This window comes from Heterodontus francisci, chromosome 2 (genome assembly GCF_036365525.1).
Source record: "Heterodontus francisci isolate sHetFra1 chromosome 2, sHetFra1.hap1, whole genome shotgun sequence".
In the NCBI taxonomy this organism is placed as follows: domain Eukaryota; kingdom Metazoa; phylum Chordata; class Chondrichthyes; order Heterodontiformes; family Heterodontidae; genus Heterodontus; species Heterodontus francisci.
In genome coordinates this window covers 119836146-119850281 of record NC_090372.1, presented here as the reverse complement: position 1 = coordinate 119850281, position 14136 = coordinate 119836146, and the positions used below count along the sequence as shown (strand labels likewise).

Genomic DNA, 14136 nt, shown 5'->3' with positions numbered 1-14136 from the left:
ATAAATAACTTGGATAAAGGGGCCGAAGGTATGGTTGCTAAATTTGCTGATGACACAAAGATAGATAGAAAAGTAAGTTGTGAAGAGGACATAAGGAGGCTACAAAGGGATATAGATAGGTTAAGTGAGTGGGCAAAGATCTGGAAAATGGAGTATAATGTGGGAAAATGTTAAATTGTCGATTTTGGCAAGAAGAATAAAAATAAGCATATTATCTAAATAGTGAAAGATTGCAGAGCTCAGAAATGCAGAGGGATCTGCGTGTCCAAGTGCATGAATCACAAAAGGTTAGTATGCAGGGACAGCAAATAGTTAGGAATCCTAATAAAATGTTATCGTTTATTGTGAGGGGAATTGAATACAAAAGTAAGGAGGTTATGCTTCAGCTATACAGGGCATTGGTGAGACCACATCTGAAGTACTGTGCACAGTATTGGTCTCCTTATTTAAGGAAGGATGTAAGTGCGTTGGAAGCAGTTCAGAGAAGGTTTACTAGACTAATACCTGGAATTGGTGTGTTGTCTTATGAGGAAAGGTTGGACAGGCTAGGCTTGTATCCGCTTGAGTTTAGAAGACTAAGAGGTGACTTAATTGAAACATATAAGATCCTGAGGGGTCTTGAGAGGGTGGATGTGGAAAGGATGTTTCCCCTTGTGGGAGAATCTAGAATTAGGGGTCATTGTTTAAAATATTATGGCCACATAACTTGTCAACAAATCTTGTAATTCAGGAAATAACTCCCTCCATTTTATTTTAAATTGTATGATCAGACGACCCAAAGAAAAGTCCAAAATGTGCATCATTGTTGTAGCAGCTATTATTCTAATTCTGAAAAAGAACTGGATGAATATGAGAAGCGAGTGAGGAATATTAGAAGACCCTATCTTATAAAGTGAGGAGCATAGAAGGAATCACAGAAATATGCTACATCATTGCATCAGAACAGATGGTCTGTCGGTGTTTCTTGTTACTTTGGATGTGGCTCCAAAAGTCACTGCAGCAATAATTTTTTTTCCCTACAGCATCCTTCCACATGCCTGGAAAGTAATATTAATAAACCTTAAGGAATAGATTTTTAACTTGGGCTATCCAATGTAATAGAACAGTAGCGGACCGAAAATGAATAACACCCTATTTTCTTTGGCACTGCAGCCACTGTCATCCTCAAAGGGACCTTCCGTTGAGGAGCTGGAACACCCACCTGTTTCAAGCAATAGACCCTTTTTATGCAAATAGGGGTCCTTTATTGTGCATAAAGAGCCATTCTCTTTGGTCCCCATCACAAGCTCCGTTCCCTAGCCACTGATGCTATCCCTCACCCTGGCAACTGTCTGAGGCTAAACCAGACTGTTCGCAACCTTGGTGTCATATTTGCCTCCGAGATGAGCTTCCAACCACATATCTGCGCTATCATTAAAATTGCCTATTTCTACCTCTGCAATATTGCCTGATTCTGCTCTTGCCTCAGCTGATCTGCTGAAACCCTTACCTATGCCTATGTTACCTCTGTTCTTGACTATTCCAAAACATTCCTGGCCAGCCTTCCACAAACTTAATGTCAACCGAAACACGGCAGTCTGTGTTCTAACTCTCACCAACTTCAGTTTACCCATCACCCCTGTGCTCTCCGACCAACTTTGGCTCCCAGTTAAGCAATGCCCTGATTCTAAATTCTCATCCTTGTTTTCAAGTTCTCCCCCACAGCCACACCCTTCCCTGTCTCTGTAATCTCCTTTAGCCCTACAACACTCAGATATCTGAATTGCTCCAATTCTCGCTTCTTGAGCATCCCTGATTTTAACTGCCCCGCCATTAGCAACAGTATCTTAAGCTGTCTGGGCCCTAAGCTCTGGAATTCCCTCCTAAACATCTCTTACTCTCTTTCCTCCTTGAAGATGCTCCTTAAAACCTCATCTGCCGCAATAACACCTTTGGTTTCTGTGTCAAATTGGATTGCGCTTTTGCAGTGCCTTGGAATCTTTTACTATGTTAAAGGTGCTATATAAATACAGTTGTTTATTACAATTTTGCTGAACAACTGGATGGAGCACCATGCATGCTCTGTCCAATTTTACCGAGTGGTTCAGCAGCAGAGGCTGCTGAAAGGTAAATTTAAAATTATTTTGTGGGGCCAGGAGGAGCTCCCCCTCCTTGGGTTACCCCTGTCAGTGACTGACTTCTCTTCAAAGATCTAACTATCTTGCTGACCTGTGGCCAGCTGATATTATGCCTGCCCACAGCTGACAAGCTGCAGTGGGGCGGCAATTTGGCATTCGTAGCTCATTGGCAGCATGGCATGAGATCCTGTGATAAAGTGGGCTGGGCTTCCACTGCAGGATCTAACAGCCAACTGGTGTACTCTGCCAGATGGCTGCCCAATCATAAAAATCTACCCCTTGGTTTTTAAAATGAGCATTTTTATATAGTAAGCTCTGTGAAAAGTATCGTCATATATGTTGGAGAAACCATGCGAATAACTTGAAGAGGAAATATCTTTTTAAAATCAAGCCATTGTACACAATTCTAACCAAGTATATTTGATATGCTGTAAATAGGCATTGTATAAAAATCAAAGCTGCTACATTCTCCCACCATGCAGTTAGTCACATATTATTCCAGTTTTTGCTCCTGTAAGTACTACTCAACATAATGAGCTAAAATGGAGGTCACCTGCCATCTCCTGGTCTCATGAATCACTTCTCCATATTCAACTTTTCACACTGAATGTCACTATATCTACAGCGCATTCTTCATTTTTCCCTGTTGATGCTTGGACTTAGTTGCCATAAGTTGGGAACGCAGTTTTCTTTCAGGTTCTTTTGTCCCCCTGTTAGTGCAGTGCTGTGCAGCTGCTACTCTTTCCTGTGTGTCCTTTTTTTTTTGCCTTCCTTGAATGTTCCTATTAATCTAAAGCATTTTACCTTATTACTACATTAGTGATCTAAGGATGGCTCGAACATGGTTTGTAATTTGTTTTCTCTCACAAATATACACAGACGTCATCTTAATCTGAGCATTGTCACCATTGTGAGATTCCAAGCATTAGTAAGGCTGTTTCCACCCATGCTTCCCATCACCCTGATTACTCTGTTCCACAGTCATTGGCAACCACACATCGCGTAGACCATCTGGAATCTCTGAATAAAGATTAGACCCGGATAGCTTTCGGCGGTGTGGGAAAGACCAGGAAATGCCTCATAAAAAACTCATCCTCAACAGATGTATTCCAACAACACTAAACACTGACTCTCCATTTCCACATTGAATCCAAGGTTATCCTCATGAACTCCATCCCTTACAAACTTCAATTAGTCTCGAATTCTGTAGCTTATGTCCCTTTCCACAAACCCCTCACCCTATCATTGCTGAGTTGCACTGACTACTTTCTCCCCCAGTAGCTCATCTTTCAGATCCTTGTTCACATTCAAATTCTTCCATGACCTTGCTTCATTGCACCGTGAGCTCTAGTCATAAGTCTCTGGCCTTGCCTTCTACTTCCCTGAGTGCATTATTGCTTATCCTTGCTCCACCACTGGATCTCTGCACCCTGCCTTTCTAGAATTTTGCTCTCAACGTAACCAAGCCTTGCTAGCACCATTCCTATTTCAAAAGCATACAAAAATTGTTGTCTTCAATCATGCTTTCGGTCTTCCCTCCTCTTCCTGATATTACCCCCAAGTTTTTTCTCCTTTGTTTTTTCATTGCCCAACTTATTTGCATGTCCAGAGCTCCAAGACTTGTATTTTCATGCAAGAAGCCACAATATAAATGTATGTTGTTGTATTAGTAATTATGCAACTTGATCTTTTTGTAGGAGGCACCACCCGAAACCGCCGGTCCCTTGACAGCGACAGAAGAGAGGAAAGAGAAGGTTCCAAGCCCACACTTGAGTCACCTTGTTGTTTTAAATTCTACTAAAACGTTATATGGTCTTGCAGAAAGGGTCGTGGCTACAGAATCTTTGTAAGTTGCTTGGAAAATTTTGATGGAGGTTAAAACCAACATTTTTATTTTGCCACTTTCTACGAGAGACCCTGCAAATCCAAACAATATGAATGTTATTTACCGTCAATGGTACATAGTTCTGGCAGAATCATAGAATGTTCAGCACTGAAACAGGTCAGTTGGGCTATCGAGTCTGCCAGTAATTTCCTCTTAATGAGCCACATAGTTTAGTTCTTCTTTTGCTCATTCCCCACATGCTTCAATATACCTCCTTTTCAAGCAGTTTTCCAATCTTTTTTAAGAACAATATTTGACACTGATTCAACAACTATTTGTGGCAGAAATGTATCTATTCAGCAAGCTGCTTTTAGGATCATTTCTAATACTTCTCTAATTTCAAATTTTTGAAGAGTATTTAAAGAAAATGGAAATTGTGGATTATAACACTTCTCTAAATAAGCACTGAATAAGATAAATATCTTAACTGCATACTTAACATTGAAGCAATAAAAAAACATCTGCATCAAATGGGTAAAGAAATCAACTTTCTGGAATTTCCTGCTTCATCCTCTCTATCCAGTTTCTTTAATAGAAACTTTTGGTCATCTCCTAATCTGTCCTTTGGTGGCTTGGCATCAATTTCGATATGAATATCTACAAAACAACTTGACACTTTTTTTAAATCTTTAAGATACTATATATATATATATATATATATGGAAATTGTTCGAAATTCTCAGATCTTGCTGGTAGTCTATTGGATAAAATGTAAATGTTATGTTCGTAAGTTAGCTGAGATATTAAGTAGTTTATTGGCATCCAGTCATCGACTGGATCCTTCTCCAGCCTTGTTTTTTATGTTTCAGTTTTTTTTTTGGATAAGTTACGAATCTCTTTGAATGTGAGTATGAAGAACTGTGCTGTATAGCAGTTGTTAGAAATATCAGATTGAGAATTGATGAGAATAATCATCTCAAAATGTGTTACAACATTTGTGCTTGAGATCAGTGATTCAAGGCATGGAGATGGAGCACCACAGCCATAGCACCATGTGTTGAGAACAAATTTAAAGATGAATTTATAGATTATAGATGCACTTCTCCAGAGCTCTCAGATAGAAATGTGTCTTCAACCACTTCCTTGGTTCTTTGTATTGTCGTATATGACAATTGACATAAGGTGTATTTGCAATGTGCACAATAATTACTTAACGATAAAATGGTCTTAAATGTCTTTTTCAGGGTGTTTCTAGCGGATCAATTTGATTGTCTGCAGCCACATCTTGATGCCATGATGCCTTCAGCCAAGAAGCCTTTTTTGCAGCAGTTTTATTCGCAGGTAGGGACTGAATTTTTCCAATGTAATGTATCATTACTATTTTGATGTAGAAAAGAATTTCATTTCTTTTAAAATGGCCAATTTCTGCTGTAATAAAATCACATCCAGTTGTTGGTTTCTTTTACTGTGGCTGGTATCTTACCCCGTCCCCTTTTTTCTCTTTGCATCTGATACCAAATAGACAGTATCAACTGCTAGTGAGCTACGCAAACCAATTTACTGGATTGTGGCTGCCAAAGCCATTGACTATGAACAGATGCTGCATCTTATGGCTAATGTGAAATGGGATATCAAAGAAATTATGTCACAACACAACATGTATGTCGATACTCTTCTCAAGGTAAGTGCAAGCATGGAAGCAGTTGCCATGGCAAAGTATTACAATCCATTCAATAGTTAGAAAATTCATTAAATTATTTTACAGCACAGAATATAGAAATTTGTTTCTAGAATTGCTATTTTTCCTCCCCAGTAGATGCAGTGTAACTGAATAGTTTTGAACTCACTGTACTATTAATCATCAGAATTATAAACATGGTATTTGCTTGCTTTGATCTCATAAATTGTGAAAGCTTTACCTCTTATTCTGTATGAAGTATTATTAGAGTGACCAGAAATATAAGTATTAAATTCAAGTGTACTTTAATCAAATAATTAACGCTGCAAGCAAGTTTAAGTCCTAATATTGTGATGGAGTGCACAATCTGCCAGACCAGTGGAGTGTGTGCAGACTGTTATCGGAACAGATGACTTGTTGAATTCTGTTAAGTCCACTGACTCTGGTTTCAAAGCTTGTTTTTTTTAAGACAGACCCTAACTTAAAAGTAAAACTAAAAGCTTCAGGTTTCTCATGATATTGAAACTGGTTGAAACCTTATAAGACACAGCGTCGTTTGACCTGAGGCATGTGACTAGAGCTATCCAAACTCAGATTTTAAGATTGCAGAGTTCAAGGAGGCTGCAGGTTTTTTTTGGCAGAGAAGCTGCTGAAGCCAAAAGCTGAATCTGGGAGTTGGCCACCAGCAAATACAAGTTATTGCAGCTTTTTCGATTCCTTAAGGCAATATCAGTGGAGCTGCGCCATCAAGTCATGAGCAGGGTCGAGGACATTAGAGAGTCGACAAGACCGAAACATTGAAGGGAAGACTGTAATGCTTGCTATTGATGAGAAGGCATTACATTGAGTTAATAGAGAGATACAGCACTGAAACAGGCCCTTCAGCCCACCAAGTCTGTGCTGACCAACAACCACCCATTTATACTAATTCTACATTAATCCCATATTCCCTACCACATCCCCACCACCTACCTATACTAGGGGAAATTTACAATGGCCAATTTACCTATCAACCTGCATGTCTTTGGCTGTGGGAGGAAACCGGAGCACCCGGCGGAAACCCACGCGGTCACAGGGAGAACTTGCCAACTTCGCACAGGCAGTACCCAGAACCGAACCCGGGTCGCTGGAGCTGTGAGGCTGTGGTGCTAACCACTGCGTCACTGTGCTGCCCAATTGTGTGTACATCTTGGAAGACTGGAGCTGGAAATCTACCTGAAGAAGTTCAAAGTTTTGAAGAACTTTGTGACTGCAGGGTGCCATCTTTGCTGAGAGGATTGCCCAGTAAATCAGTGAGATCTCTATTTGCTGCATCTGATAAGTAACATGTATTCTGTCAACTACATATACAGCCTTGTGGACTCAACCTTGAGTTCAACAATTTCAGAGCATGACTGGCCTTTTTTCTATTTTTTTTATTATTTTATTATTAACCATGTGCCAGTTTTTAATGTGGACAGAGCTGCTCATTATTCTGCCATTAACATTCTCCCTGGACTAATGCTTTGTTTTTCACTACAAGCATTAACATGCTCTTTGTCTTTGTCCCATGACAGCTTTGTTATTTAATCTCTCCTGCCCTCTATCCTATCACACACCTTCCCTTTTGTTCTCTTCCCCACCCAACACCCCCGCCCCTTCACTTGCTTAAAACCTAATTCTTTTCTAACCTTTGCCAGTTCTAATGAAAGGTCACAGATGTGAAATGTTAACTCTGCTTCTCTCTACACAGATGCTGCTTGACCTGCTGAGTATTTCCAGTACTTCCTGTTTTTATTTCAGATTTCCAGCATCTGCTTTTATTCAACTATAGAATGTGATTTATCCTTTATTTCATGTTTATGTTGATTTTAGTATGATTGTTGGAGTAAAAATTATAAAAATGAAATCTTGTCCCTTTTTTTTATTCGGGCCATTCAGTAAATTTGGTTCTTTTTGTTTGCTCTCCACGGTGATCAAAACAATGTAATTTCATTAAGTTCTTCAATATTCCATGTGTTGTTTTATGTGCGGTGCCGAGGTAATCTAATTTACCTCAGTCTGTAAATTGGAACAAGTTATATTTCATAATTATTCATATCAATTTCCATTGTATATGTGAAGTATTTACTGTTGTTGAAATTAGATAGCAATTTAAATTTGTTCTTCAAATACCTTTTATATTTATTCTTTATTCCATATATCCATTAGAGAGTTAATTCTCTGCTGGCCTCTTTGACACTGTAACCCCTAAATTCCCTGTGGCATTTTAAAAAATATTTTTTGAGCCTAACGCAATATTTTTGTAACGTCCTAATTTACAATAATTCTGATTTAGATGCTTTATTATAAGAAAATACCAACATATAAAAGTTGTGATTTGATTGCATAGAAGACTATATATAAATACGAATCATTAAATACAGAACAAATTACGCAAAGCAGGGGACTATAGCTCAGCGGGAGTGCATCACAAGGACTGGAAATTAGGCCGGGACCAAGATACACCAGGTCCCTGCCTAATGTTGGAGTTCCATTGCTGGTGAATGGCAGAGTTTTTGCTTAACCCTTACAAGACCACATGGGGAGCCTGGCTCGATCCTTGATGAAAAGGCAGATATTTTATTTTTCAAAATAATTTTTTGAATGGCTCTTTTGCCAAGGGGACCACTGAGGCAGCCCAGCCAGGCATCACAATTTGTGGCTCATTGCACAAAGTGAGTGCTCTGAATGCACCCCTTTTGCCATGTTACCATCTGACTACCATTGAGCACAATCACTGGGAACCTTTTTTTAAGGTTTTGTTGGCCAAATTCTTAAAATTTAATGATCTGTTTATACTATAATTGTACATGATTTTGAATTTTTTTTAGAACTGTGGATTTTAGAATAACTTGGGCAATCATAAATTTGATTTCATTTGTTTTCATTTTCTCCAGATTTTCATAGCGATCTTAAAAGTTCCGTTTATTGGTACAAAAGTTCACCTTGTCAAGTAGAAACCTGGCAATTTCTAATAACTTTTAGTGGAAATAGAGTAATTTTTTTTAACTTACACAGCTCTTGAGGATGAAATATCTTAAGACATTCTCTTCCATATACCAATGCCAACCAGGGGAGCAGATGATCGAACATTCTTTGTTCCAGTCCTACTCAGGCCCCCTCCCCCAAATCTTTTCCTGGTACATTGATGACTGTATCGGTGCTGTTTCCTGCTCCCGCCCGAATTGGAAAACTTTATCAACTTTGCTTCTAATTTCCACCCTTCTCTCACCTTCACATGGTCCTTCTCTGACACTTCCCTTCCCTTCCTCGACTTCTCTGTCTCCATCTCTGGGGATAGGCTGTCTACTAATATCCATTATAAGCCAACCGACTCCCACAGCTACCTCGACTGCACTTCTTCACACCCTGCCTCCTGTAAGGACTCCATTCCATTCTCCCAGTTTCTCCGTCTCCGACGCATCTGCTCTGATGATGCTACCTTCCATGACAACGCTTCTGATATGTCTTGCTTTTTCCTCAACCGAGGATTTCCCACCCCCACCCCACCCCTGCCACCACTGTGGTTGACAGGGCCCTCAACCGTGTCCGGCCCATTTCCTGCACCTCTACCCTCAACCCTTCCCCTCCTTTCCAGAACCACGACAGGGTTTCCCTTGTCCTCACTTTCCACCCCAGCAGCCTCCACATCCAATGGATCAGCCTCCGCAATTTCCGCCCCTCCAGCGTGATGCCACTACCAAAAGCATCTTCCCCTCCCTTCCCCTGTCAGCATGCTGAAGGGATCGTTCCCTCCACGACACTCTGGTCCACTCCTCCATTACCCCCACCACCCCGTCCCCTTCCCACGGCACCTTCCCCTGCAATCGCAGGAGGTATAATACCTGCCCATTTACCTTCTCTCTCCTCAGTATCCCAGGCCCCAAACACTCCTTTCAGGTGAAGCAGCAATTTACTTGTACTTCTTTCAATGTAGTATACTGTATTCGCTGCTCACAATGTGGTCTCCTCTGCATTGGGGAGACCAAACGCAGACTGGGTGACTGCTTTGCGGAACACCTCCGCTCAGTCCACAAGCATGACCCCGAGCTTGCCATTTTCAACACTCCCCCCTGCTCTCATGCTCACATCCTCACATCTCTGTCCTGGGATTGCTGCAGTGTTCCAGTGAACATCAACACAAGTTCAAGGAACAGCATCTCATTTACCGATTAGGCACACTACAGCCTGCCGGACTGAACATTGGGTTCAATAATTTCAGAGCATGACTGGTCCCCAATTTTACTTTTATTTTTAGTTATTTTTTTCTTTTTCCTTTTTTTTATATATATTCTTTTGTGTTTATTTTATTTTATTTCATCTTAGTTTGTTCAGTTTGCTTACCCACTTTTTTTTCATGTTTGTACTTGGGGCTGTTCAATTTTCAGCCCGTTAACACCCTATCTGTACTAATGCTTTGTCTTTCAGCACACCATTAACATACCATTTGCCTTTGCTCCATGACCTTTTGGTCAGCTATTCTGTGACCTTGTCCTATCTACACCTTCTCCTTTGTTATCTCTTGCCCCACCCCCCTGCTTTACTTGCTTATAACCTTTTACATTTCTAATATTTGCCATTTCTGAAGAAGGGTCTCTGACCTGAAACATTAACTCTGCTTCTCTCTCCACAGATGCTGCCAGACCTGCTGAGTATTACCAGCATTTCTTGTTTTTATTTCAGACTTCCAGCATCCGCAGTATTTTGCTTTTATTTTAGATGAGCAAACTTTTTCCACATCTCTTCCAGTGCTGATATAAGATTGTCAGCTGTGGTGACTCTTACCTCTTTGTGGCATCTCCCTAAGTGATCTAAATTAGATTGGGAACTTATCATGCAAAAGATCACAGGAGAAAAAGACAAAGGCCTGGCACTTCGTGCCATCTGATGTTTTGTGAGACTATTAATAAGAATACAATAGAGTAACACTTTATTAAAATTAAATGGGGCCCAATTTGGAATTCATTCAATTAAGAGGGAGTGGTGTTAAGAACAGCCAATAACCATGCTGCTTGACCCACCAAATTCAAGGAAATGAAGAGAGTGACATAGTAATATAATATTGAATGATCCAGCTCCTAGTTGCAAGCTGACTGTTCCATGCAGTTCTTGAGACTTTTAAAGGAGGAGGCAGAAGAAGAAGGGTTTAGGGAGGGAATAAGAGTGGGGTCAAAGGACGGAAGGTTTTGCGACCAATCGTGGGTGAAAGGAAAGTGTACAAAGTTGAGAATCTGGACAAAAAGATACATATGAGTGGTGAGGGATATATAAATAGGGTGATGCAAGTTTATGTAGGAACTCAAAGGCAAGGATTTTCAATTTAATGCACTGGGAGCTGCTGTAGGACAGCAAAAGCTACAATGACTGGTGAGTGGGATAGGGCAAGGGAGGGTATAAGCAGCTGTATTTTGGACAATCAGAATTGTACAGCAGAGAAGGAGGCCATTTGGCCCAATGGGAGTCTGTTCGCTCCTTGAAAGAGTGGTCCAGTTAGTTCCACTCCTGCTGTTTTCCCCATGGCCTTGCAATTTTCCCTTTTTAAGTATGTTTTCAATTCTCCAGCTGAGGCATGACCGATGATTTATAAAAAATTATTATAACCTTTTTTGTACTTTATGCCTCTGTTTATAAAGCCAAGGATCCCATATGCCTTTTTAACCACTTCATCATTTGCTCTGCCACTTTCAAAGATTTGTCTACATACGCCCCCAGGTGTGTCTGTTCTTGCATCCCTGCCAAAATTGTACCACTTAGTTTATATTGCTGCCTTGCTTTTTTTCCCAAAATGCAACACTTCACATTTCTCTGCATTATCTTTCTCAATCTATGTGTTTTCCCATTTCACCAGTCTGTGTTCTGCTGAGGTCTGCTACAATCCTGCTCACTGTTTAATACATTTTCAAGTTCTGTGTTGTCTGCAAACTTAAAATTTGTATCTCTTATATCCATCCAGTCCATTAGTGGTGTTAATGTGGAGTTGGTGGATATTGGGAGGGTAGAAAGGAAGACATTGAAGTAATTGCTGGTTTGTGATTTTGTAACCTCTGGAATTGTGTTTTTATGATTGTTCTAAAGAGGGAGAAAATTGATTGTGAGAGTAAATTGGCAAGAAATATAAAAACAAACAGTAAGAGCTTCTACGGGTATATTAAAAGTAAGAGAGTAGCTAAAGTAAGTGTGGGACCCTTAGAGGATGAGAATGGGGAATTAATAACAGGGAATAGGGAAATGGCAGATAATTTAAACCAATAATTTGCATTGGTCTTCACGGTGGAGGACACTATAAACATCCCAGCAATAATAGATGAACAAGGTGTAAATGGGAAGGAGGAACTTCTGTATTGAGAAGTATGTCTCTATTAAGTATGTCTCTAGAAAATAATCTCTATTACGAGGGAAAAGGTGCTGGACAAATTGATGGGACTAAAAGCAGACAAGTCATCAGGACCTGATGGCCTGCATCCAAGGGTTTTAAAAGAAGTGGCTGCAGAGATAGTGGAGGCATTGGTCATAATATACCACAACTCACTGGAATCTGGTAGGGTACCAGCGAATTGGAAAACCGCTAATGTGACACCCCTATTCAAGAAAGGAGGGAGACAGAAAGCAGGAAACTGTAGACCAGCTAGCTTACCATCAGCTATTGTGAAAATGCTAGAGTCCATTATTAAGGAAGAAATAGCAGGACATTTAGAAAAACATAATGCAATCGAACAGAGTCAACATGGTTTTATGAAAGGGAAATCATGTTTGACAAATTTGTTAAGAGTTCTTTGAGGATATAACAAGCAGAGTGGATAAAGGTGAACCAGCAGATGATGTGTATTTTGATTTTCAGAAGGGCTTTGATAAGGTGCCACATATTGCACAAAGTTAGAGCACAGGGTATTGGGGGTAATGTGTTGGTGTGGATTGAGGATTGGCTAACACACACAAGGCAGACAGTTGGGATCAATGGGTCTTTTTCAGATTGGAAAGCCGTAACTAGTGGGGTGCCACAAGAATCGGACCTAGGGCCACAACTATTTACTAACTATACTAATGACTTAGAGGCAGGGACAGAGTGTAGTGTATCCAAATTTGCTGCTGATACAGAAATAGGCGGGAAGGCATGTTGTGATGAGGACACAGAGAATCTGCAAAGGGATGTAGATAGGTTAAATGAGTGGGCAAAAACTTGGCAGATGGTGTTCAATGTGGGAAAATGTGAGGTAATCCACTTTGGTAGGAAGAATAAAAAGGCAGATTATTATTTAGATGGAGAAAGACTACAAAATACTGCAGTAGAGAGGGATCTGGGTGTTCTTGTGCCTGAAACACAAAAGGTTAGCATGCAGGTGCAGCAAGTAATTAGGAAGGCAAATGGAATTTTGGCCTTTTATTGCTAGGGGGTTCGAGTTTAAAAATAGGTAAGTCCTGTTACAACTGTACAGGGTGTTGGTGAGGCCACACCTGGAGTACTGCACACAGTTTTGGTTCCCGTATTTAAAGAAGGGTATACTAGCATTGGAGGCAGTTCAGAAAAGGTTCACTAGGCTGATTCCTGGGACAAAGGGGTTGTCTTATCAAGAATGGCTAAACAGGTTAGGCCTTTATTCATTGGAGTTTAGCAGAATGAGAGGTGATCTTATAGAAACATGTAAGACTTTAAGGGGGCTTGACAGGGTAGATGTTGAGAAGATGTTTCCACTAGTGGGAGAATCTCGAACTATGGGACATAGTCACAGAATAAGGGGGTTCACATTTAAAACTGAGATGCGAAGGAATTTCTTCTGAGGGTGGTGAATCACTGGAATTCTCTGCCTCAGAGAGTTGTGGAGGCTAGATCACTAAATGTATTTAAGGAGGAGGTAGATAGATTTTTTGAAATCTCGGGGAGTCGAGGGTTAGGCAGAGCAGGCCTGAGAGAGGAGTTGAGGCCTGGGACAGATCAGCCATGATCTTATTGAATGGCGGGGCAGGCTTGAGGGGCTGAATGGCCTACTCCTGCTCCTATTTCTTATGTATCTTACACAGTACAGTCTTTATGTATGCTGGAGACAGTTTTTAATGGAAACGTAGAAATCGTTCCTCATTATGCCCTTACATATGGAATCCTTTCCTTTATTAGCCGAGTTATAAAACAGAAGTGTAGGGAGGTTATGCTGGAATTGTATAAATCATTAATTAGGCCATAACTTGAGTACTGTATGCAGTTCTGGTCACCGCATTACAGAAAGGATTAATTGCACTAGATAGGGTACAGAGGAGATTTATGAGGATGCTCCCAGAACTGGAAAAATGTAGCAATGAGGAAAGATTGAATAGGCTGGAGTTGTTCTCCTTGGAACAGAGAAGACTGAGGGGAGACCTGATTGAGATGTACAACATTTTGAGGAGCCTGGATAGAGTGGATGTGAAGGGTCTATTTACCTTAGCAGAGAGGTCAGTCACTAGGGGTTAAAGCCTGGTTCGGGTATAAAATTAAAACATGACCCGGGCCCAACCCAACAACA

At 40.5% G+C, this 14136-nt stretch overlaps 1 protein-coding gene across 2 annotated transcripts in view; it reads left to right on the top strand.

Moving 5' to 3' along the window:
- vps50 (VPS50 EARP/GARPII complex subunit) overlaps positions 1–14136 on the top strand; it is a 321852-nt gene that overhangs the window by 300813 nt on the left and 6903 nt on the right. For both annotated transcript variants that reach the window (XM_068009984.1, XM_068009978.1), the window contains 3 exons: positions 3815–3963; positions 5187–5283; positions 5465–5623. In XM_068009984.1, the coding sequence (XP_067866085.1) occupies positions 3815–3963; positions 5187–5283; positions 5465–5623 (405 nt within the window). The remainder of the gene's footprint in view (positions 1–3814; positions 3964–5186; positions 5284–5464; positions 5624–14136) is intronic.